Raw genomic sequence first — 25,788 nt, forward strand, 5'->3', positions numbered from 1 at the left:
TTGAGACAGGATCTTGCTCTGTCACCGAGGCTGGAGTGCAGTGGCACAATCTCGGCTCGCTGCAACCTCCACCTCCTGGGTTCAAGCAATCTTCCTGCCTCAGCTTCCCGAGTAGCTGGGATTATAGGCACGTGCCACCATGCCCTGCTAATTTTTGTATTTTTAGTGGAGACGGGGTTTCACCATGTTAGCCAGGATGGTCTCAAACTCCTGACCTCAAGTGATCCGCCCACTTCGGCCTCCCAAAGTGCTGGGATTATAGGCATGATCACTTGAACTTATTCCTCCAGTGTAATCAAAATGTTGTATCGCTTATGGTCAATTGATACTTGACAAGGATGCCAAGACAGTTCAGTGAAAGAAAGAGGAGTTGTTCAATACAAGGTTTTTGGGCCCTGGACATTTATATGCAGAAGCATTAAATGGGACCTCTGTCTCATAATACTAAAAAACTCAAAATCGATCAGACCTAAATGTAAGAACTGAACCTATAAAACTCGTAGAAGGGCCAGGCACAGTGGCTCATGCCTGTAATCCCAGCACTTTGGGAGGCTGAGGCAGGCAGATCACCCGGAGGTCAGGATTTCGAGACCAGCCTGGCCAACATGGCGAAACCCCATCTCTACTAAAAATACATCATGAATGAACCTTGGAAATATTAAGCTAAGTGAAAGATGCCAGTCACAAAAGACCACATATTCTATGATTCCATTTATTTGAAATGTTCAGGATAGTCTGACCTACAGACACAGAAAATAGATAAGTAGTTGCCTATTACTGGCGGTGGAGTGTGGGAGATAGGAATGAGGATTGAATGCTAATAGGTTTTCTTTCAAAGGATGAAAGTGTTCTAAAACTACATTGTAATGATGATTGCACAACCCTCTGAGTATACAAAGAAACATGGGCTGGTATGCTTTAGACCAGGGGTGTCTGATCTTTTGGCTCCCCTGGGCCACACTGGAAGAAGAATTGTCTTGGGTCACACATAAAATACACTAGCAATAGCAGATGAGCTAAAAACAAAAATTGCAAAAAAAATTCATTTTTTTTTTTTTTTTTGAGACCGAGTTTTGCTCTTGTTGCCCAGGCTGGAGTGCGGTGGTACGATCTTGGCTCACCGCAACCTCCGCCTCCCGGGTTCAAGCAATTCTACTGCCTCAGCCTTCCTGAATAACTGGGACTACAGGCATGCACCACCACACCTGGCTAATTTTGTATTTTTAATAGAGACGGGGTTTCTCCATATTGGTCAGGCTGGTCTTGAACTCCTGACCTCAAGTGATCTGCCCGCCTCAGCCTCCCAAAGTGCTGGGATTACAGGCGCGAGCCACCATGCCCAGCCAAAAGTTCATAATGCTTTAAGAAAGTTTATGAATTTGTGTTTGAGCCACATACAAGTCTGTACTGGGCCACATGTTGGACAAGCTTGCTTTAAATAGATAAGTTCCATGGTATGTATCTCAATTAAGCTTTTAAAAATACCCTTGGGGGCCAGGCACGGTGGCTCACGCCTTTAATCCCAGCACTTAGGGAGGTCGAGGCAGGAGGATCACCTAGAGTCAGGAGTTCGAGACCAGCCTGGCCAATGTGGTGAAACCCCATCTTTACTAAAAATACAAAAATTAGCCGAGAGTGGTGGCATGTGCCTGTAATCCCAGCTACTTGGGAGGGTGAGGCAGGAGAATCGCCTGAACCCGGGATGCAGAGGTTGCAGTGAGCCAAGATCATAACATTGCACTCCAGCCTGGGCAACATGAGTGGAACTCTGCCTCAAAAACAAAACAAAACAAACAACGACAACAACAACAACAACAAAAAATTCTTGGGAATTATGCCTCTTTACAAAGAAATCATCATGTTTGAGGAATATAAAACAAAAATTATAAATCATAGTTACATGTATATGCTTTACTGACAAACTAAAAAACAACAAATAAAAAAATCCCATGCATTTACCAACAACAAAACACCTCATGGGCATAAGAATAGACATGTAGACCAATGGGAAAAAAATGTAAAGTCCAGGAATACACCCCTACATCTGTGGCCAATTGATTTTTGATGAGAGTGTCAAGACTGTTCAATGGGGAAACAATAGTCTCTTCAGGAATGGTGCTGGGACAACCAAATATCCACATGCAAAAGAATGGAGTTGGTCACCTGCCTCACACCATGTACAAAAATAAACTCAAAATAGATCTGAAACCTCAATGTAGAAGCTAAAACTACAAACTCTTAGAAGAAAACATAAGGAGAAAGCTTTATGACTTTGGATTTGGCATGGATTCTTAGATATATAATAGCCAAAAGCTTGAACAACAAAATTAAAAAAATAGATAATTTGGACTTCAGAATTAAAAACTTTTGTGCATAAAAGGATATTGCCAATAAAGTGAAAAGACAGCCTGGGATATAATATTTGAAAATCATATATCTGATAAGGGTCTAGTATCCAGATATACAAAGAACACTTACAACTCAACAACAAAAAGTCAACCCAGTTAAAAAATGGGCAAAGGACTTGCTTGACATCATTAGCCATTAGGAAAATGCAATTCCAAACCACAATAAAGTACTAGTTTACACCCACTCGAATGGTTATAATTTTTACAAAGTAGAAAATAAGTGTTGGCCCTGAGGTCAGGAGTTTGAGACCAGCCTGACCAACATGGAGAAACCCTGTCTCTACTAAAAATACAAAATTAGCTGGGTGTGGTGGTGCATGCCTGTAATCCCAGCTACTCTGGAGGCTGAGGCAGGAGAATTGCTCGAACCCGGGAGGCAGAGGTTGATGTGAGCTGAGATCATGCCATTGCACTCCAGCCTGGGCAACAAGAGCGAAATTCCATCTCAAAAAAAAGAAAAGAAGTGTTGACAATGATGTGGAGAAATTGAAACCCTCCTACGTTAGTGGTAGGAATATAAAAATGTTCAGATGCTGTGGAAAGCAGTTCGGCGGTTCCTCAAAAAGTTAAACATAAGCCGGGCGTGGTGGCTCACGCCTGTAATCCCAGCATTATGGGAGGCTGAGGTGGGCGGATCACGAGGTCAGGAGATCAAGACCATCCTGGCTAACACGGTGAAACCCTTTCTCTACTAAAAATACAAAAAATTAGCCAGGCATGGTGGCGGGCGCCTATAGTCCCAGCTACTTGGGAGGCTGAGGCAGGAGAATTGCGTGAACCCGGGAGGCAGAGCTTGCAGTGAGCCAAGATCAGACCACTGCACTCCAGCCTGAGCGACAGAGCGAGACTCCATCTCAAAAAAAAAAAAAGTTAAACATAGAATTACCATTTGACCCAGCAGTTCCACTGTTAGGTGTCTACCTAAGAGAAATGAAAATGTATCCACACAAAAACTTTTACACAGATATTCATAATAGCATTTTTTATAATAACCAAAAGGTAGAAACAGCCCAAATGTTCACCAGCAAATGAGTAGATAAACAAGTTGTGGTGTATCCATACAGTGGGATATTATTTAACCCTAAAAATGAAGTACTGATACATGCTACACATAGGTAAACCTCAAAAACCTTACTAAATGAAAAAATTGAGGCACAAAAGGCCTCATATTTTATTATTATTCCATTTATATGAAATATTTAGAATCAGTAAATCTATGGAGCTAGAAAGCAGGATTGGTGGCTGCTAGGGGACTTGGGTCAGGGGACTGGGGACTGACTAATGGGCACAGGAATTTCTTTTGGGTGATGAAAATGTTTTGGAACTATGCTGAGGTTTTGGTTCCACACATTGTGAATGTCCTAAATGCCATTCAATCATACATTTTAAAATGGTTTATTTTATGTTTTGTGACTGTCACCTCAACATAAAAAGGGGAGGGGAGGCCAGGCGCGCGGTGGCTCACGCCTGTAATCCTAGCACTTTGGGAAGCCAAGGTGGACGGATCATGAGGTCAGGAGTTTGAGATCAGCCTGGCCAACATACTGAAACCCCCTCTCTATTAAAAATACAAAAATTAGCCAGGCATGCTGGCACACGCCTGTGGTCCCAGTTACCCAGGAGGCTGAGGCAGGAGAATCGTTTGAACCCAGGAGGTGGAGGTTGTGGTGAGCCGAGGTCACGCCACTGCACTCCATCCTGGGCGAGAGAGCAAAACTCTGTCTCAAAAAAAAAAAAAAAGGAAGGGGAGAGGGGAACATGGGGCCATAGTTTGCCAGCCCTGTCTAAGCATTTGCAAATACAAATGCCTGTTTCTGTTTGAAACAACTTCTGTTCCTGTCACCTGGTTAGCTCTTACTCCAGCTTAGGTGTCACTTTGGGAAGCCTCCCTGACTTACTGATCTTGGTGAGCTGATAAGGCATCTTATTCTCTCCCGTGCCATAGCAATCAGCACTCTGTATTGCAGTTGCTTGCATACTTGCCAGAAACTCTTAACCGTCTGTTCTTGAGAGAAGGACCTGTGTCATATTTTACTTATCCCTGGCCCCTAGCATGGTGCCTGGCACAGTGAATGCATTTGCTCATTGAATCCTTGCCTGCTACAGTCCTTAACATGGCTTTACCCAAATTTGACACACTTAACCCTCAGCAGCCCAATGAGGTGGGAAGGTAAGCCTGGCAGATGCCTAAGACTTAGAAGCAGGCCATGGGCCCAAGGCCACACACGTAGCCTCAGGTCTGGTCTCTCACCTTCACCTTGGCTGTTCTGTCTTCTCTGCCTCTTCGTCTTGGCTTCGGTTTAGGCTTCGTTTAGGTATCTTTTCCTTTAGGACTCAAATGTGCTATCATCATGTTGCTGGAAGTCTCCCCACAGTCTCTTGGGGAGGGTGAGTTTTGTCCTGTCTTTGGATTCTCATTTTTACCTTTCCATGCTCATTTTTTCTGTTAAAACACAGACCACTTATCTGCTGGTTACTCCTTATTTCTCCCTATTACCAGCCTTTGGCAACCACTAATCTATTTTCTGTCTCAATAAATTTTCCTATTCTGGATATTTCATAGGTGGAATCAGACAATATGCAACCTTTCATGCCTGGCTTCTTTCCTTAGCATGTTTTCAAGTTTCATCCATGTCGTGCATGTGTCAGTACTTTGCTTAATAACGTTAACAGAAATCTGTGCAATAGAAAATATTTTTAAAGACAAAGTTGAAGCCTTTGTTATCCCATTTTAAGGAGTTGTGAGTGAGTGGGGAATAGACTGAGGATTTTACCCACGACTACATGTAAGCTCACTCAGCAGAGAGGATTGAATGTTTAATTACAGGAGCTTGAACTGGGACCTTTTTGTATTCCATTCACTTAGCTTTTTGAGCATTTGACATTGGATATAAATGTACCGAAATTCTTTAGTAGAAAATATAAGTTCTGGCCAGGCATGGTGGCTCACGCCTGTAATCCCAGCACTTTGGGAGGATGAGGCGGGCAGATCGTGAGGTCAGGAAATCGAGACCATCCTGGCCAACATGATAAAACCCTGTCTCTACTAAAAATACAAAAAATTAGCCAGCCATGGTGGCGGGTGCCTGTAGTCCCAGCTACTCAGGAGGCTGAGGCAGGAGAATGGCGTGAACCCAGGAGGTGAAGCTTGCAGTGAGCCGAGATCGCGCCACTGCACTCCAGCCTGGGTGACAGAGCAAGACTCCATCACAAAAAAAAAAAAAATGAAGAAAGAAAGAGAGAGAGAAAGAGAGAGAGAGAGAAAGAAAGAAAAAGAAAGAAAGAAAGAAAGAAAGAAAGAAAGAAAGAAAGAAAGAGAAAGAAAGAAAGAGAAAGAAAAGAAAGAGAAAATACAAGTTCTAAGTTTTATAAAAGATATTAGTCTTACTGGTTTGGGGGTTTTGGTTTTTTTGGAGACAGGGTCTTGCTCTGCCACCCAGGCTGTAGTGCAGTGCTGCAGTCATAGCTCACTGCAACCTCGAACTTCTTGGCCCAAGCAATCCCCCTGCCTTGGCCTCCTGAGTAGCTAAGACAACAGGTGCATGCCACCATGACCAGCTAATTTTCTTATTTTTTTGTAGAGATGGCGTCTTGCTATGTTGCCCAGACTAGTCTTGAACTCCTGGCCTCAAGTGATTCTCCTAAGGTGCTAGGATTGCAGGTGTGAGCCACTGTGCTGGCCTTATTGGTTTTTATTAAATACAATTTTTGCTACTTAGAAATTTCAGAAAACACAATTGTGAAAATTACCTGTGATTGCATCCCCCTGATTTAACTACTATTAATGCTTTAGAGTTTTTCCTCCAAAGTGCCTGAGTTACTTTCCATGAAAAGATGCTCTCACACTTATATTTAACAAATTAACAAATTAGGATCGTCCATCTCACTTTTTTGTGGTCTTATTTTTTTCCATAGCGTTTGCCATCTTTCCACATCAAATTCAGAGTGATATCATGCCTTTAATAGCTAATACATTTAATTTTTATTAGAGGAAGTATACCTCTGATGTATGAGACTTTCATTTTAGAAATATATTTTAAGAATTGTTTCTTTATATTCCTCTCTTTTCTCTCCCTTTCATTGCGTAATATCTTTTCTTAGCAAAACCGTGTGGTTGGAGCAATGCAGCTCTACTCTGTGGATAGGAAGGTTTCACAACCCATAGAAGGCCATGCCGCGGCTTTTGCAGAGTTCAAGATGGAGGGGAATGCCAAGCCTGCCACCCTTTTCTGCTTTGCTGTACGTAATCCCACAGGAGGCAAGGTAAGATCCACTCTACTGTCTTCTCCTTGAGAAAAGTGTCATGAGCTGGTGTTAGGGGTGTGTGTGTGTGTGGCTGGGCGTGGCCTGCAGATGTTTGTGTGAGAAAAGGTTCATGGTGGTGTTGAGAACTGTGCACAATGATGCACATGATTAAGTGGCCCCATTCCCCTAAAAAATCCTCAGGCTGGGCGCGGTGGCTCACGCCTGTAATCCCAACACTTTAGGAGGCCAAGGAGGGTGGATCACGAGGTCAGGAGTTCAAGAACAGCCTGGCCAACATGGTGAAACCCCGTCTCTACTAAAAATACAAACATTAGCTGGGCATGGTGGCACATTCTTGTAAACCCAGCTACTTGGGAGGCTGAGGCAGGAGAATTGCTTGAACTGGGACCTGCGAGGCAGAGGTTGCAGTGAGCCGAGATCCTACCACTGCACTCCTGCTTGGGCTACACAGTGAGACTCTGTCTCAAAAGAAAAAAAAATGCTTCCACACAGACTAGACTGAAATGCACTATAAAGGTAAGTGAGGCGGCCAGGTGCGGTAGCTCACACCTGTAATCCTAGCAGTTTGGGAGGCCGAGGCGGGTGGATTGCCTGAGCTCAGGAGTTCTACACCAGCCTGGGCAACACAGTGAAACCCCATCGCTATTAAAATACAAAAAGTTAGCCGGGCGTGGCCATGTGCGCTTGTAGTCCCAGCTACTCAGAAGGCTGAGGCAGGAGAATTGTTTGAACCTGGGAGGCGGAGGTTGCAGTGAGCCGAGATCGCACCACTACACTCCAGCCTGGGCAACAGAGCGAGACTCCATCACCAAAGAAAACAAAAGATAGATGAGGCACAGTTTCTGCTCTTGGGGAGATGACTGTGAAATCACCAGTGTGGTGCCATCCTTGCCATCATTAGCATGGTTCTTCCCAGGTGGTTGGGAGGAGCCTCAGGGAGGCTCCAGAGAGATTGAGACTGTGCCCAGGAGCCAGTGGGTTTTATTAGGCTCAGGGACATGACCAGCGGCTGCTCGGCAGGGCTGCAATGGGCAGAGGTGAGGAGACAGAAGAGCTTGTGATGTCAGAGAGACCTTGGATTCCACCAGCATGGTCTCAGCCACTTGGAGATCTGCTTCAAGACAGTCGTCTCGTGAAAAACTCTTTCTCAAACCACAATTTTGGGTTGTTCGTTAGCCCTGAAATGTTCTCCAAGGCAGAGGAGTTCTCAATTAGAATGTGGCTTTACAAACTTCCTCATCTGAAATACACTGAATACTTTGGCCTCCTGTTGAGTAACATACTTCATGCCCTCCTCATTTGAGAACCAGAAGGAAAAGGAGTCGGGTCACGTGTCAGCCTTGTTGCTGATGAAGGACACTGACTTTAGTTATGTGGCTTAAAGAGCTTGCTCCCATATTCCCTCAGAGTGAGGCACACCTGTCCTTCACAGATGCAGCAGGGCAGTGACAGGCCTCCCTCTGAGGAACAGAGCCTGCCTCGCAGAGTGCCCTGTGGAGAAGAGCACTTCCCAGAGCGGGGCTCTGTGCACAGACAGCAGCCCCAAGAAGAGAAAGGGCTGGGGGTTCTCTCTACACCCAGCTCTCTGGTGGGCATGCCCCTCCAGCCGAGCTGGAGATGGACCAGGAGGTCTTCTGTGACCCAGAGAGCCTGGGAAACGCGGTTTCCTGACAGTACCTGTCCTGGAGCGGCCCTGTGTCTTGTGGCAGACTCGGTCCTCCCGGCTGCAGGGTGGATGTAGGGTCCTGGGAGGGTGCCCGCCCCGCCTGTGCCCAGGCATGCACCTTCCTTTCAGGACTTACCTGTCGTTTTGGGACTGGCCAGCTGTCTCCACATGTGGGGCAGAGCTTGCCTGGACACAGTTCTTTTCTGCCGACCTCCTCCTGCTGCCGCCCTGAGAGCCTGGTGTCCTTTCTGTGCCTCTGCTCCTGCTGGCAGTGTCACCCTTCTCAGCTCCCGAGCAAGAACACATAGCGGTCAAGCCCCATTCCATTCTCTCGTCACTGTCCGACCTTTAACAAGTCTCATATCTGACTTACCCTTTTGTGGTACATTAAGCCTTTCTCACCTCACATTTAGGTTACAGAATAGCCATTTATTAGGTCCTCAGACCTGCTTCACGCCTTCTTACCAATAGGCCTAGCCAGATAATTTTCCTAAACTACCTTTTATCTGCCTTAAAGCTCCCAGTGCAAGACTTCTATTCCCCACCCGCAGACTTCTGTACCCACAGGAGCACCCACACGCTTGCCGCTCAGCCTCCCCCGTTGGCCCGGCTCTCGGTGCTGCTTCCCTCCTTATCTGAGCCCCTTTGGTGTTTCCCTCCTCTCTCTGCCTGGCCAAACCCAGACCGCAAACCCAGACTGCCCCTCCGTAGACACTCTCGTCTGTGTCCTCTAAGCCCAGCCTCCCGCCCTTGTTTCGTGTCTCTTACCCTTCATTTTGGATTTTGTTGTGGACTTGTGTTAGTTATAATATTTTTTCTTTAGATGAAAGTTATGGGGGCTGGGCGTGGTGGCTCATGCCTGTAATCCCAGCATTTTGGGAGGCCAAGGTGGGGGTGGATTACCTGAGGTGGGGTCGGGAGTTTGAGACCAGCCTGGCCAACATAGCGAAACTCTATCTCTACTAAAAATACAAAGTTTAGCCGGATGTGGTGGCACTCATCTGTAATCTCAGCTGCTTGGGAGGCTGAGACACAAGAATCGCTTGAACCCGGGAGGCAGAGGTTTCAATGAGCTGAGATCACGCCACTTCACTCCAGCCTGAGCGACAGAGTGAGACTCCATCTTAAAAAAAAAAAAAAAAAAAAAAAAAGAAAGTTATAGGGAAGGCACTGGCATAAGTCAGGAACTTGGAGCTGTTCTCATAAGGCAGGGATGGACTCCCTCATCAGATTCTTACCCCCACCCAGCACAACCTTGAAAACCTCAGGCCTTTGCCATGGTGAGGGTGTCTCGTGAGTTTGGTCTCCAGTGATGAGATGTTGCACTAACAGGCTTGTGTGAGTCTGGGCCATACCCAGGAAGGCAGAGAGCAGAGTTGGAAGGGACAGCAGATTCCGACTGGAGCCCTTTGTTTCATCGGCATCCAGGCCCAGGGAGGGGAAGTGACTCTGCCACTGTGCTGGAACTGAGGCTCCAGGCTGCCTGGCATTGGCCCTTTGTGCCATGCTTGGTGGTGGGCAGCAGGTTATTGAATAATCACAGGCACTCCGACAAGGGGGTTGTTCTGCTTTGGTTGAATGTGACTTTTAGCGTTAATCATCCAGTGTGTGGAGCTGAGGCTCCACTTGCCTCTGTGCCTTGACTAGCACTTGTCCACCACCACAGGCAGTCCCCTTGATTGACCTAAAATCTCTCTTCTAGTTGCACATCATTGAAGTTGGACAGCCTGCAGCGGGAAACCAACCTTTTGTAAAGAAAGCAGTAGATGTGTTTTTTCCTCCAGAGGCACAAAATGATTTTCCAGTGGCTATGCAGGTATGAATGTGCTGCTCTCTAAACATCTTCATGTCCTAAAATCTACTCTAGCACCTCCCAAGATACAGGAGGCTGCCATTTTTAGTCTGCTTCTGCTGTCTCCTGCCACTGTGATGCTTTCAAACCCATTTAGAGGCCTAAGACTTTGGTGTGTGAGCTGGGAAAGCCCTGTTCATAGAAAGGAATGCCCTGCATGAGGGTGAGTTAGGGCAGCAGGAAGATGTTGCCAAGTCACGCATCAAAGTCCTCAGCTCTTTCCTTCTTATTATAAAAGATTAGATGTGCCGGGCGTGGTGGCTCACGCTTGTAATCCCAGCACTTTGGGAGGCCGAGGCGGGCGAATCACGAGGTCAGGAGATCGAGACCACGGTGAAACCCCGTCTCTACTAAAAATACAAAAAATTAGCCGGGCGTGATGGCGGGCGCCTGTAGTCCCAGCTACTCGGAGAGGCTGAGGCAGGAGAATGGCGTGAACCCGGGAGGCGGAGCTTGCAGTGAGCCGAGATTGCGCCACTGCACTCCAGCCTGGGCGACAGAGCGAGACTCCGTCTCAAAAAAAAAAAAAAAAAAAAAGATTAGATGTTCGCTGTGGTATGAGAATATTTAAAGAATAAAATACCTAATGTAGGTGACGGGTTAATGGGTGCAACAAACCACCAGGGCACGTGTATACCTGTGTAACAAAACTGCACGTTCTGCACATGTAACCCAGAATAAAACACTTATTTCCTTTACAACTGGCTGCCATTGAGGGAGCCTAGAGCTCCCAGGGACAGTTCTTTGAGCTGGCACTCAGAATGGCCCAGCCTTTGACATGCAGCCTCTAGTGAAACTAGGTAGTCCCAAGCCCCTGGTAGGAGAATTGTTCACCTTTACATCAAGAAGGTTGGGAAAACACCTGAACCTGCATGTGGCATGTGCCCAGCCAGACTTTGAGGAGTTCGGGCTATGAGACCTGAAGTTCTTATGAGGTTCCCTAAAACAGAAACACATGTCAGCAGAGACTGTGGTGGTTCCGTGTGTGCTAAGTGTGTTCGTGACAGGATCAAGTGTGCTTTCCTTATTGAGGAGCAGAATATTGTTGTGGAAGTGTCAAAGGCACAGAGTCAGAAAGCAAAATTAAAAATGGAGCTATTTTGAGTAATAAAAGATTTCTTTAAAAAGAAAACATTCCTCTGTAGATGAACCAGTTGAATGTAAAATATATAAGAAATCTTGGCTGGGCGCGTTGGCTCACACCTGTCATCTTAGCACTTTGGGAGGCCGAGGCGGGTGGATTGTCTGAGCTCAGGAGTTTGACACCAGCCTGGGCAACATGGTGAAACCCCGTCTCTACTAAAATACAAAAAATTAGCTGGGCATGGCGGTGTGCACCTGTAATCCCAGCTACATGGGATGCTGAGACAGGAGAATTTCTAGAAACCAGGAGGCAGAGATTGCAGTGAGGCAAGATCACACCACTGCATGCCACTGCACCCCAGCCTGGAGCAAGACTTTATTTCCAAAAAATAAATAAATAAATAAATAAAAATAAAAATAAAAAATCTTACAATTTGTTTTACAAAAAATTTAGGTCTATACCTTTTCTGAACAAAATTGGCATCACATTATATATGTAAGATTATATAATCTACTCTCCTTTTTACTCTTTTGTTTTCATAAGATATATGTTATCTATACATTTCTAATAATATCAATAAATGTAACAGCAGAATTAAATATCACCTGAAATCCTAGCACTGCTAATAATTTGGTTACCCCTTTGGAAGTAACTTAACATGCATACATTTATGCAGATTTATACAGATGGACTCTTATGAAAATGGCTCTGCACTAGCCTTGCTGCTGTATAAACTCCTCTAGCTATGTTGTAGATCATTCTGTGCCAATAACATAATGTATGTATTTTATTGTCTGTGTCATCTGTTCTGTGGATTTGCTACAACTCATTTAAACAATCCCCTGTTGATTGGTATTTACATTTACAAGAAACACTATAAGGAACATTGTGCTCCATACATCTTTGTGTGTTAGTCTAAAAGTCTGAGGATAAATTCCTAGAAATTAAACTGCTGGGTGGGGCACATACTCATCACAGACTCTCCTGACCATGCTGGCCAGTTCACATTCCTACTGATGCTGCCGGTGGTAGCTGGACAGCATCCCATGTTGTGATGTCTTTCCCTTGGTTACCATCCAGGCAGAATTGATGTATCAGCCACTCATATGTATCTAGTTAATTGCCTTTTCCTAATCTTTGCATTTTTTTTCTATCGGGATCTTTTTTTAAAAAGTAGAGGTGGGGTCTTGCTGTGTTGCCTAGGCCAGTCTTGAACTCCTGGCCTCGAGCGATCCTCTTGCCTCAGCCTCCCAAGCAGCTGGGGTTACAGGTGTGTGTCACTGTGCCCAACTCCAGGATTTTTACCTTATTCGTAAGAGCTTTTTGTACTTATAGAATACTAAGTGTCTGATGTATTTTGAATATTTTTCCCAGTCATAATTTGTGATATGTGCTACCTTATGGAAGTGTTGCATTTTTGTGTGGCAATGGTATCATGTTTTGAGACTAATTCTGCACCTGAAGATGGTCACAACATTTACCTATATTTTCTTTCATTCCTCTCCTAATTGTCCTTGTTTTTTATTTAAAATCTTTGACCCATCTGGAATTTACTTTGTTCTAAAGAGTAAGATAGAAATTCAGTTCTTTACTCTTACCTCCATCTCCAGATAGCTAGCTAACTATATTAATAATATATGTTATGTATTGATTAAAGTGCCTATTTTCCACTAATATGTTACCTACTAATTATTTATTTTTCTAGAGTTGGAGTCTTACTACGTTGCCCAGGTTTGACTCAAACTCCTGGGCTCAAATGATCCTCCTGCCTCGGCTTCCCAAGTAGCTGGGACTATAGTCATTAGCCACCACACACTCATTCTTTTTTTTTTTTTTTTTTTGAGACGGAGTCTCGCTTTTTCACCCAGGCTGGAGTGCAGTGGCGCGATCTCAGCTCACTGCAAGCGCTGCCTCCCGGGTTCACGCCATTCTCCTGCCTCAGCCTCTCCGAGTAGCTGGGACTACAGGCGCCCGCCACCACGCCCGGCTAATTTTTTTTTTTGTATTTTTAGTAGAGACGGGGTTTCACCGTAGTCTCGATCTCCTGACCTCGTGATCCGCCCGCCTCGGCCTCCCAAAGTGCTGGGATTACAAGCGTGAGCCACCGCGCCCGGCACTCATTCTTAATAAATTCTCATATATGATTCATTCTCTTTCAGGGCTCTTAATTAATTTCTCTCTCTCTCTCTTCCAATGGTAAAATCATACTTCAAAAATTACTGTTTTAATATATATGTTTAATAATCTGGTTGGGCAAATGCATCTGTTTTTTCTCCTCAGCCCCTTCAGGTTTTCTTGTGTGCTAAATATTTTTCTGTAAAAGTTAATAGCATTTGGCAAAACTCAAAGGTTAATAAGTGGTGGTAGAAGCCATGCTGGAACATCATCCTGGCATTTAAGGTCTTTGTCCAGAACTTTCCCCTTCTCTTATGAACTCACAGCTTGCTTAAAGGGGTTTGATAAACTGTGAAAGGATCGCTCTACCTGAAAGATAAATGGAGTAGCCTGAGTTTATCGGACCTTTATTTGAGAGTGGTTGGACAAAATATTGTCTTTAAAACTAATTCTCAATCAAGTACAACTTAGAATCCATGTCTCAGGGAAGCATTGCTCCCACCAGTAATCTCTTAGCCTGAGAAACTGAAGAATCCTTGTATAGCTAGGTGTGGCAGCTCACACTTGTAGTCCCGGCAACATTGGAGGCTGAGATGGGAGGATCACCTGAGCCCAGAGGTCGGAAGTTGCAGTGAGCTATGGTGGCACCACTACACTCCAGCCAGGGTAACAGAGCAAGACCCTATCTCAAAAAACAAACAAACAAACAAACAAACAAACAAACAAAAAAGAATCCTCTTTATCATTTGTGAGCTCTTTTTACCCACATGGCTTCTCCTCCTTACTTCCCAACCTCTTGCTCTCTGTCTTCTTATAGATTGGAGCTAAACACGGTGTTATTTACGTGATCACAAAGTATGGCTATCTTCATCTGTACGACCTAGAGTCTGGCGTATGCATCTACGTGAACCATATTAGTGCTGACACAATATTTGTCACTGCTCCGCACAAACCAACCTCTGGAATTATTGGTGTCAACAAAAAGGGACAGGTGTGTAACTCTGACATTTCGGTTTCTACCTTTTCCATTCATTAGGGACTGGTGTTTAAACGTTCCTCGTTCTCTAGGAAAGCAGCTGGGTGTAGCTATTAATAGTTCCTGTTATTAAACTTAAACCCATGTCTCCTCCTTCATATTGACACTTCCTCTCTTCAGACAGCACCATTCCTAACACAGGATTGATTCTAGGAGGAGAGCAGCTCCTTCCTGCATATGGAACAGCAATTCTGATGCACATCATCTTTATACCATGCACACCCTAACTGGGGAGGGTTGAAAAAGCAGATACTATGGTATTTAAGTAACTTTTCTCAACCATAGTTGAAAAAGATAGTTAAAAGAAGAAACTCTTGGCTGGGCACAATAGTTTATGCCTGTAATCCCAACTGCATGCGAGGTTGAGGCAGGAGGATGGCTTGAGCCCAGGAGTTTGAGGCTGCAGTGAGCTGTGATCACACCATTGCACTCCAGCCTGGGTGACATAGTGAGAACCTGTTTCGGGGGGAAAAAAAAAGTCAGGAACAGTGGCTGATTCCTATAATCCCAGCATTTTGGAAGGCTGAGGCAGGAGGATTGCTTGAGGCTAGGAGTTTGAATCCAGCCTGGGCGACATAGTAAGACCCTGTCTCTACAAAAATATTTTTTAAAAAAGAAAGAAACTCTGTGCTTTAAAAATAAGAAGTTTAAGAAGAAAAATTGTCAGTTCCATCCACATAGGTCATTTTGCTGTACCGCAGAACGCATCACACTTATCTGTGTGACTTTAATAACTACATAGACTCCTGTGCTGTTCTGTTTTGTTACCATTTGGCTTTCGGCTGCTTTGCATACTTCACTGGGAGGGCCACCATCACAGGTGTGCTCAACACTCGCCTGAGAATGTGGCTACCACTCCAGCATTGGGAGGGAACATGGCAGAGGGATGGTGGAGCACTATTCTAGGCCAGGCCTCTCTCACTTGTTGGGTCCTTACAGGTGCTGTCAGTTTGTGTTGAGGAAGATAACATTGTGAATTATGCAACCAACGTGCTTCAGAATCCAGACCTTGGTCTGCGTTTGGCCGTTCGTGGTAACCTGGCTGGGGCAGAGAAGTTGTTTGTGAGAAAATTCAATATGCTTTTTGCACAGGGCAGCTATGCTGAAGCCGCCAAAGTTGCAGCGTCTGCACCAAAGGTGATAAACCTTGAATACTGTTCAAGTGTTCTGAGTGTTAAGAACCAACCTTGAGAGGAAAATAAGTCATAAAAGCATTTCACTAGTGATATTGCAGTCTATTAGTGTTATGTTAGGAGTTTTTAGTTTAAAATTTTTGCACCAATGGCATAACAGTAAAGGAAGTAAATAAAAAGCACACTCTTGCTGCATCGGCACTTCTTCACGTCTCCCACTTTGTGTGCATACATACCTCTCACCCAACAGCTTAGATACAGTTTCACATTTCTGTAACTTAGCATTTTCCACTCTTGCTACTTGGTTGTCAAATATGCAACTGTACAATACATCAAGTGGTTGTTCCCTGTTTGTCTAGCGATAGTCCTACCCTGGACTTTCTCCACTCTTTTAGAATATAGCATTTCAGCATATGGCTTTTTCTTTGGTTTATTTCATTTGCATAAATTGTTCAGAGACTGGATCTGCTCCTGAGTAGATAAAGACTTTCAAGTTGCTTGTCCTTGAAAGAATTTTTCTTGTCTTTCAAGGGGCAGTTATGAACAAATCATTTCTAGCCTTCATCTGTGAATTTGAGTATTTTGAATTAGAATATAATGATAGCAGAACTTCACTACTACAAGACTGAGAGGCCAAATTCTTACTGTAGCATGCTGGGGGAGAAGTAAGACTCTAAGTGTGAAGCCACCTGGAGGACGTAGATTCCCCTATACTTATGGTTATTGTTGAAGACAGAAGCAGTTGCCTTGGTAGAGGACTTTTTGTCTATGACAGAGCAGTGTGGAATTTCCACTGGAAGATTTTTGTTTTTACATACAAGCAAGTTGAGTGAAGGGATCCCCTGTGATTACAACACAATGACCTATTTTTCCATTTATTATTAGGGAATCCTGCGTACCAGAGAGACGGTCCAGAAATTCCAGAGTATACCCGCTCAGTCTGGCCAGGCTTCTCCATTGCTGCAGTACTTTGGAATCCTGCTCGACCAGGGTCAGCTCAATAAACTTGAATCCTTAGAACTTTGCCATCTGGTTCTTCAGCAGGGGCGTAAGCAACTCCTAGAGAAGTGGCTGAAAGAAGATAAGGTAGAAACACTTGTGAGCTCGTAGCCCCCCACACAGCTTGAAAACTTGGTCCAGGCTCCCTACCTGCCTCCTAACTTTGCCTTGTCCCTTGGCATACCACAGCTGGAGTGCTCAGAGGAGTTTGGAGACTTGATCAAAACCACTGACCCCATGCTCGCTCTGAGTGTGTACCTTCGGGCAAACGTGCCAAGCAAAGTGACCCAGTGTTTTGCAGAAACAGGCCAATTCCAGAAAATTGTGCTCTATGCCAAAAAGGTAATGTGTGTTGAACCACTGGCATCTCACAGATTACTCATGTGTGGTTGAGTGGTTGCTGATTTTAAAGTTTATAAAATACCCTTCTTTGTAGGTCCTCTGGTGTGAGAGTTGGCAATGTTGCTGTTAGGATCTTTATTCATAATGATCATATTTTATTCTCTTCAGTTTTTTATTATCCTTAGTTTTCCAGTCCTTCCATCTTCTTTGTATTTGGGAGCTTTATCTTGTTTTTTCTCTCCCTCTCTTCCTTCTGTATGTTAATTTGATATTTTGGCAGACTCCCAGATCTTATCCCGGTGTGCTCACTAGCAGGCTGTGTTTGCACACAGATCAGGGAACTTCTTTGTGGTCTGGGCTGTTTGTATAGTTAATTGTGCCTTCCATGTACATGAAATCAATTCATTTAATTGGATATTGTGTTTGGCAGAAGGTGGTACCTACACATGATAATGTTGCTGCTCATTTCTTTGTTAACACGAGTTTAAAACAAAGGATGGATAACTTCCTTTTCTAATGCCCAGGGTTTTTCATTGATTTTCCTGATTGTTGCTCCCTTGCTTCTAGGTTGGGTACACCCCAGACTGGATCTTTCTGCTGAGGGGTGTAATGAAGATCAGTCCGGAACAGGGCCTGCAGTTTTCTCAAATGCTAGTGCAGGACGAGGAGCCACTGGCCAACATTAGCCAGGTGAGCGTAGGCAGTTTTGGACAACTTTTTGTGGCTTTTTAGAGGCATCTAGAAGATTTCTTTGATTCGTTTCCTGTTAACTTGTCTCAATGCTTTTCTTCATCTGCTATTAATCTTCCAGTTTTAAAAAATTTAGTGTACTTGGGGAGTTTGTCTTCTAGTCTTTACTATGTGAGTGCTCATTGCTTCCTTTGTTTTGAAGTGCTTTAGAGAATGTTTGTTTGGGTTTGTGTCTTTGGGTGGTGATGGTGTAGGGTGTGAGGATGTCATTTAGGATCCAGCCCTCCATCCTTCGGCCCACCCCACTTACTACGTCATTGTCTCTCCCTGACCACTGGCCTGAGCACCAGGAGCTAGTGCTGTTGCGTCCCCCAGATGTTCATCCTGTGGGTGTCTGACTGACCTGGATTACGTGAGCATCAGCCTGTTTTTTAGTGTAACCTACTTAAAATTTAGATGTAAACACATGACAAGTCACTTTCAGTAAATTGGTACAAGGAGCTTTGATGATATATAGATGTGTAACAAAGCTTGAAGCAAGGCATCAGAGCCAACAACTGTTTAGAAATAATAAGTGCAGTTATATGTGTTTGTACATCTGGGAATCTGCAGATATTTTGGAGAACATGAATAAGAGATTTGAGACAAGTTTACTTAGCTTTTAATAGGAAAGAAATTTCCAGTTCACATCTTGTTTACGGTTCATATTTTAAAGTTGTTCAAAATATAAACTTCTCATACTTTATGAGAAGTTCCACAATTAATAAGTTCTTTTTATTTTCCTGTAAAGCTGTCCTTCAAAAACAATTACTAAATTTATTCCTATATTTCACATCTTACTGAGGCATGTTAATTACTTAAATTAACATCAATTTAACTTTAATAATTGTCTAAGTAAATATTTGCATTTTCCCAGTTGTGCCCCAATAATATAATGATATATATGAATTAGATATCAAGTATCAACTGCTTTGTTAGTCAAGGTTCTGCAGAGAGACAGAATCAATAGCGTAGCTATAGCTATATGAAAGGGAGCCTGGGCAACATAGTGAGACCCCCATCTCTACAAAAAATTTTTTAAAAATTAGCCAGGCATGGTGGTGCACACCTGTGGTCCCAGCTACTCAGGAGGCTGAGATGGGAGGATCGCTTGAGCCCTGAAGGTTGAGGCTGCAGTGAGTGGTGACCTTGTCACTGCTTCAGCCAAGGCAATAGAGTGAGACCCTATCTCAGATATGTGAGAGGGAGTTTATTAGGAGAATTGGCTCATGATTATGGAGGCTGAGAAGTCCTGTGATAGACTGTCTGCAAGCTAGAGGAGACCTTGGATTCTGGTAGCATGGCTCAATCTAAGTTTGAAAGCCTCAAAACCAGGGAAGCTGAAGGCGTAACTCTCAGTCTGAGGCCAATGGCCTGAGAACCCTGGGGGGCCTTTGGTGTAATTCCTGGAGTCCAAAGGCTGGGGAGCCTGAAGTTCTGATGTCCAAAGGTAGGAGGAGGAGAATGTCCCAGCTCCAGGAGAAAGAGAGAAGAAATCTATTCTTTCCTTTTTTGTGCCCCTAGCTGATTGGATGGTGTTCCCCGACCATCATTCTACTTGTTCCCCCAACTCACATGCCAGTCTCCTCTTGGAATGCCCTCACAAACACACCCAGAAGGAATGCTTTACCTGGTCTCTATGTGTTCTTTAATCCAGTCAAGCTGACACCTAAAGTTAAGCATCACAGCTGCCTCTAGGATGTGATTAAGTAATGTATGATTACTGCTTGGGGGTTCATATGTTATAAAAGTTACTCCCTTCCATATACTTCAGTAAAATACCTCACTGATAAGTATGATGTAGGTGATATGATTTCTCAAGATTATTAATAAATTAATGGCCATAAATTACGTGAATTGTGTTGTTGTTGTTGAGATGAGGTCTCTGTGTTACCCACAATGGTCTCAACTCCTGGGCTCAAGGAATGCATCCACCTCAGCCTCCTGAGTAGCTGGGACTATAGGCACATGCCACCACACCTGGCTCTATGTGAATTGTGATGACATAAGAAAATGGAAAAGGGCCGGGTGCAGTGGCTCATGCCTGTAGTCCCAGCACTTTGGGAGGCCGAGGCGGGCAGATTGCCTGAAGTCAGGAGTTCGAGACCAGCCTGACCAACATGGTGAAACCCTGTCTCTACTAAAAATACAAAAATTAGCTGGGTGTGATGACGGGTGCCTGTAATCTCAGCCACTTGGGAGACTGAGGCAGGAGAATCGCTTGAACCCAGGAGGTGGAGGGCGGAGATTGGAGTGAGCTGAGATTGTGCCTTTGCACTCTAGCCTGGGTGACAGAGCGAGACTCCATCTCAAAAAAAAACAAAACAAAGGAAAGAACTAATTGTTGAATTTCTAAATGAGATAAGATTTCAGGAACTGTTTCAATAGGAAAATTAAACACTGAATGAAAACATACTGAGTGAAAATGTGGCTTGGATATGTTTCAGATTGTGGACATTTTCATGGAAAACAGTTTAATTCAGCAGTGTACTTCCTTCTTATTGGATGCCTTGAAGAATAATCGCCCAGCTGAGGGACTCCTCCAGACATGGCTGTTGGAGATGAACCTTGTTCATGCACCCCAGGTCAGTGACTTGTAGGCTAACACCGAGAGGCAGAGCACCTGTGGCACCTCTCTGTGGGTTTGCAGACTTGAGCACAGTGGCTTTGGACTGGGCTGGGCTTGTGCCAGATGTTTGTCTTGTACTTCTTAGTGGACATTCTCCATGACTTTCCTTAAAAGGATTTTCCAGAAATCATGATACAGGACTTTCATGGAAACAGTTCTAATTGGGGCAGCATTTCTTCCTTTCTTCTTTTTTTCATTGTGGTAAAATATACGTAACCAAATTTACCATTTTAACAACTTTTAAGTGTCTGATACAGTGGCATTAAGAACATTCACAATGCTATGCAGCCATTACCATTACATAGTTCCAGAACTTTTATTATCCCAGAGTAACTATGTAACTGTTAAACAGTGACTCCTCATTTCCCAGCTCCTGACAACTGCCATTCTAATCTGTCTCTATTAATTTGGCTTTTCAAGATATTTTATATACATGGAGCCACAAAATATTTGTCCTTTTACCTGGCTTTTTTCACTTAGCATATTATTTTCAAGGTTCATCCATGTTGTAGCATGTGTTAGAAACACCTTCATTTTTAAAACTGAGTAGTAGTCCACCACGTGTATATATGACATGTGTTTATCCATTCATCCATTGATGAACATTTGGGTTGCTTCTACCTTTAGCAAGGTAGAAGCATGTGAATCATGCTGCTATTAACATGGGTGTACAAAGATTTCTTTGAGACCCTGCTTTTTAATTATTTTGGGCATATACCCAGAAGTGGAATTGCTGGATCATATCGTACAGTAATTCTATGTTTACCTTTTTGAGGAACCACCATACTGTATTCCAGGAGGCTGCACCATTTTATATTCTTCCCAGCAATGCTCAGCAGTTCCAATTTCTGTATATCCTTGTCAACACATTTTCCCTGTCTAAAATAATAATAATAGTAATCATCTTAATCGGTGTGCAGTGGTATCTCATTGCGGTGAGGCATCATTTGTTGGCCTGAAACTTGTGAGAGGCAGGTATAATCAAATCACATGTCTGTGCTATTTTGGGTTAAATTTAGATATATATACAAGAAAGGGATTTAGAGGAGTTTATATCAAGCTGTTCACCACGATACTAAGTGGATAAGATGGTACAAGTTCACTTTGTTCTTTACTTGTCTCTTCTGATTTTTCTTTAATAATCACTGTTTTTATAATTAGGAAACAACATATTAAGTATATTGTTCTGTTACCTCAATTTATTCAAATCCACAAGTTAGCTGCTAAGAAGTGGGTCATATTCCAACTGTAGGAAATAAAAGTGCTGTTAATTTGCTGCTTGGGGTCTATTGGACTCTCATGACTTTGTGGGTGTATGTAACAGTTTTTGGCGAATGAGATTTGAAACACACCAAGCGCCGCTCAGAAACTTGGCAGACAGACTCTAAGGAATGCCCAGACCCTAAAGGACAAACAAGTAGTTGGGTGAGGTGCCAGCAGGCTCTGGCTTAGTGCCCCAGGATGCTGACAGTCTTCTCTGGGCAGTGGGACCGCGTGATGGTTTCTACATTCTCTAAAATACACTGTTGCTATGAGGGGAAAATGTTTGAAAACAAGAAGTAAAGATAAACCTGAAGGAAACAAAGGATAGGAGAATCAGGTAAGTGCCAGATGTTCTAAAGCCCTACTCTTAGTACTGGGTTTGGATCGCCAACTCTGTGGGGAACCAGGAGTGTGCATCACTCTGAAGTGGTCTGGTGTGTGACAGTGGCTGTGGTCACTCTGTGGCCATACCTGGTTGGTGATGCAGATCCTAGAAGGAATAAGAAAGAGTGTGCTGGGTGGGAGGGGAAGGCACCCAGGAGTGCAGCTTGTCAAGACCAGCATTAGATACTGAGGGAGCACTCACTCAGCCATGCTGCAAGGCTGCTGTGTTGACCTATCCAGTCTTAGCCCAAAAATTACTTACTTAAAGAGAATATTTAGTGGCTGGGTACAGTGGCTCGCACCTGTAACCCCAGCATTTTTGGAGGCCCAAGTGAGCAGAGCCCAGGAATTTGAGACCAGCATGGACAACACGGCCAAACCCCATCTCTACAAAAAAATATAAAAATTAGCCAGGTGGGCCAGGCGCAGTGGCTCACACCTGTAATCCCAGCACTTTGGGAGGCCAAGGCGGGCGGATCACATGGTCAAGAGATCAAGACCAGCCTGGCCAACACGGTGAAACCCTGTCTCTACTAAAAATACAAAAATTAGCTGGGTGTGGTGGCGCGTGCCTGTATTCCCAGCTACTTGGGAGGCTGAGGCAGAAGAATCACTTGAACCCGTGAGGCGGAGGTTGCAGTGAGCAGGGTGGCATCATGCCACTGCACTCCAGCCTGGCAACAGAGCGAGAGTCCATCTCAAAAAAAAAAAAAAAAAAAAAGTAGCCAGGTGTGGCGGCATGTGCCTGTAATCCCAGCTGCTTGGGAGGCTGAAGTGGGAGGATTGCTTGAGCCTGGGAGGTCAAAGCGGCAGTGAGCCGAGATTGCACCACTGCACTCCGTTCACCTGGGCAACAGAGTGAGACCCTGTCTCAAAAAAAAAAAAAAAAAGATTTTATGCCTCATCAAAATTGTTTCCAGGAGTGTTCATTGTTTTTTAAATGCAATCCCCAACTCCTAATTCTATATTTAGCCTAGTAGAGAAGTCTAGTAAGCACAAATGGGATTTGTTTTGTTCAGGTCTCCTTCTGCCCATTGCTAATCTAAGGCTTGAGCTCATTCAAGGAGAACTGGTAGACTTGAGCCCTCACACTGATCTGGCCATAGAAACCCTATAAGAATGTGATTGCTGGCTGGGCGCGGTGGCTCACAGCTATAATCTCAGCACTTTAGGAGGCCAAAGTGGGCAGATCATTTGAGGTCAGGAGTTTGAGACCAGCCTGGCCAACATGACGAAACTCTGTCACTACTAAAAATACAAAAATTAGTCAGGCATGATGGTGCGCATCTGGAATCCCAGCTACTTGGGAGGCTGAGACGTGAGAATCGCTTGAACCTGGGAGATGGAGGTTGCAGTGAGCCGAGATTGTGCCACTGTACTCCAGCCTGAATGATGGAGTGAGACTCTGTCTCAAAAAAAGAAAAAAAAAAAAGAAAAAAAGAATGTGATTGCTTAAAAGCTGCAACAGTGACTTGGACTCATCCCAGTAATAGGGCTTTATGGAGCCTCAGCCTTTCTCACAGGCCCAACTCTGTGACCACATGGGCTGGGCCCAGCTGCAATATGGGAAGATGAAGCCTTGTGCAAAGGGCCTAAGATGGCTTGAAGGACAGCCAGGGATCTTGGGACCAACAAGCACTGCTGCCACCACAGAGGTATGGATGTGGACAGGGGCCTGTGAGTTCTGGTTGCCAGGCTATACCCTACCCTGGGGCAAGGTTGAGCAGCTGGTCTTAAAAAGTTATTGCCATTGATCAGCCCTTCTCACTGAACTCCCTGTTTCATAGGTTGCAGATGCCATCCTTGGAAATAAAATATTTACTCATTACGACCGGGCTCACATTGCCCAGCTCTGTGAGAAGGCAGGCCTCCTGCAGCAAGCACTGGAGCACTACACCGACCTCTATGACATCAAGAGGGCTGTGGTCCACACTCACCTCCTCAATCCCGAGGTACTGTGTACCCCTGGGCACTCCTATTATGGCTGTTGTCTATGCAATTAATGTCACATGCTCCCCAATGTTTACCTGTTAATGATTGTGGAACCATGGCCTGAGCCCATCACTGCCCTAACCTACCATACTTTACTACCAAAAGCAGTTCTAGTTCAGCCCACGCACAAAGTTTATCTGCTCAGCAGCATGTCTGGGCCCTGTAGCACCTTTCTTTCTGATGTCCACCTTTGACTTAGTCTAATAGCAGGAGTATACTGGTCACCTTTTAACATTGACAACCTAACAGGACTGTCTGAAACCATTAGCAAAGCTAAACTAGCTATTGTGTTCCAATTTGTGGAATAAGTTTTAGCATCAACTGTGGAATATTCCAGGTGAACAGTTTAGATCAGTGTCTTTTCCCAGCTTTACTCCTTGCTCCTACTTTTTCCCTTGATGGATAGTTGCTTTTCAATCCCTTTATGTGGAAATTCTCTGTATTTTTGACACTCAGAGGAACAGGAGAATGACCTAGTTATTTTCCAAGTGTTAGCAATCTTTACAGTGGTGCATCGTTGTGGACAGACTCTTCCTTGTTCCCAGTGGCTTGTCAATTTCTTTGGCTCCTTATCGGTGGAGGATTCTGTGGAGTGTCTGCGTGCCATGCTGTCTGCTAACATCAGACAGAACCTTCAGCTGTGTGTGCAGGTGGCCTCTAAGTACCATGAGCAGCTGGGCACACAGGCCCTGGTGGAGCTCTTTGAATCCTTCAAGAGTTATGAAGGTAAACCGTGCAGCCTCTCGCTGACCCCGCCATGTGACTACACCTCCTTTCTCAGGTGTTACTGCCTACCTGCCCGCCTTAAAACGGCCTTCCTGCAAAGCCAGGCAGGATGCAGCACTGGCTGCCTTGGGTGCTCAGTCAGTGGCAGAATGCTACTGCCATCTCATGTGCACCCTCAGCTTCAGTAACCTTTTTGGTATTTCCAAAGGAAGAAATCAGGTTGGTTGGTGATGGGATGGAGAAACTTATGGAGCCCGGTGTGTCTACACAGCACAGTCTGGCAAGAATTCATCTAAAAGCCTGTGTCGTGGGTAGAGTGAAAAGGCCTGATGTCTGGTCTTCACAGCCCCAGGAGGGAGGCTCTTTGGGCCTCTCCTAAATGAGAGCCCACGATAGAGGGTGCATTGCTTTGTGGTGTCTGCTACCCAGTTGATTGTGGGGGCTGACGAGGTAACCTGGTTGTCTTCCTTTCCCCTTCTTGGACATCACACCAAAAAAGTGTTCTAGGGCAGTTGGAGTGGGAGTGGCTTTGTTAGGGACAGATGGGGGCTGTCTGGCCCACCCAGGATAGAGACTAAGCATTTGTCTAGGCATCAAGCCACTGCCATGTGTCCAGTGAGGTTGGGGCATCGGTGGAGGGTGGAACAGGACCCTGCCCTCAGGGAACTGGCCTTCTCTTTAGAAGACACCCCTGTAGGAAAGACCACGGCAGACAATTGAGTGGAGCTGGGCTGGGGGAGGGCAGTAGAGTAGGTTGGTGGAGAACCGTCGGCCTAGGGGTTGCCCATTCCCTTCCTAGCATCAGAGTCTGACAGTTACAGTGAAAGACCTCGACAGGGAGGGGCCATCTCGGATGTGTCCTACCCTGTTGTTACTGGTGCCTCCTGGCTGGCCTCTGTAGTGATGAGGAACATCATTAGCCTCTGTGAATGCTGTCCTCTGGGGCTCAGCATGTGGTGCCCATGTCACTGTCAGCTCTGTGTTGAGTCGCAGGCCTCCTCCTGGAGGCCATGGCTTATTTCTCTGTCCCTTGGCATGTCTTTTTAGAGAAGCAGTCCCACAACCCTCTCAGATTACCCCAGTGGGAATTACTCTTGATGACGACTATCTAAGTATACCTGGGCCCCCAAAAGGAATTTCACTTGTACCAAATATCTAGAATTT

General features: G+C 44.8%; 1 protein-coding gene across 4 annotated transcripts in view; it reads left to right on the plus strand.

Moving 5' to 3' along the window:
- The window catches only part of CLTCL1 (clathrin heavy chain like 1), a 111,956-nt gene that overhangs the window by 41,325 nt on the left and 44,843 nt on the right, over nt 1–25,788 (plus strand). For all 4 annotated transcript variants that reach the window (XM_055253582.2, XM_055253583.2, XM_063623338.1 and 1 more), the window contains exons 4-13: nt 6,510–6,671; nt 10,043–10,156; nt 14,209–14,382; nt 15,367–15,564; nt 16,446–16,646; nt 16,749–16,901; nt 17,469–17,591; nt 20,078–20,215; nt 23,694–23,858; nt 24,444–24,624. In XM_055253582.2, coding sequence (XP_055109557.2) covers nt 6,510–6,671; nt 10,043–10,156; nt 14,209–14,382; nt 15,367–15,564; nt 16,446–16,646; nt 16,749–16,901; nt 17,469–17,591; nt 20,078–20,215; nt 23,694–23,858; nt 24,444–24,624 — 1,609 coding nt within the window. The remainder of the gene's footprint in view (nt 1–6,509; nt 6,672–10,042; nt 10,157–14,208; nt 14,383–15,366; nt 15,565–16,445; nt 16,647–16,748; nt 16,902–17,468; nt 17,592–20,077; nt 20,216–23,693; nt 23,859–24,443; nt 24,625–25,788) is intronic.

The sequence above is a fragment of the Symphalangus syndactylus genome, chromosome 18, assembly GCF_028878055.3.
Source record: "Symphalangus syndactylus isolate Jambi chromosome 18, NHGRI_mSymSyn1-v2.1_pri, whole genome shotgun sequence".
Classification (NCBI taxonomy): domain Eukaryota; kingdom Metazoa; phylum Chordata; class Mammalia; order Primates; family Hylobatidae; genus Symphalangus; species Symphalangus syndactylus.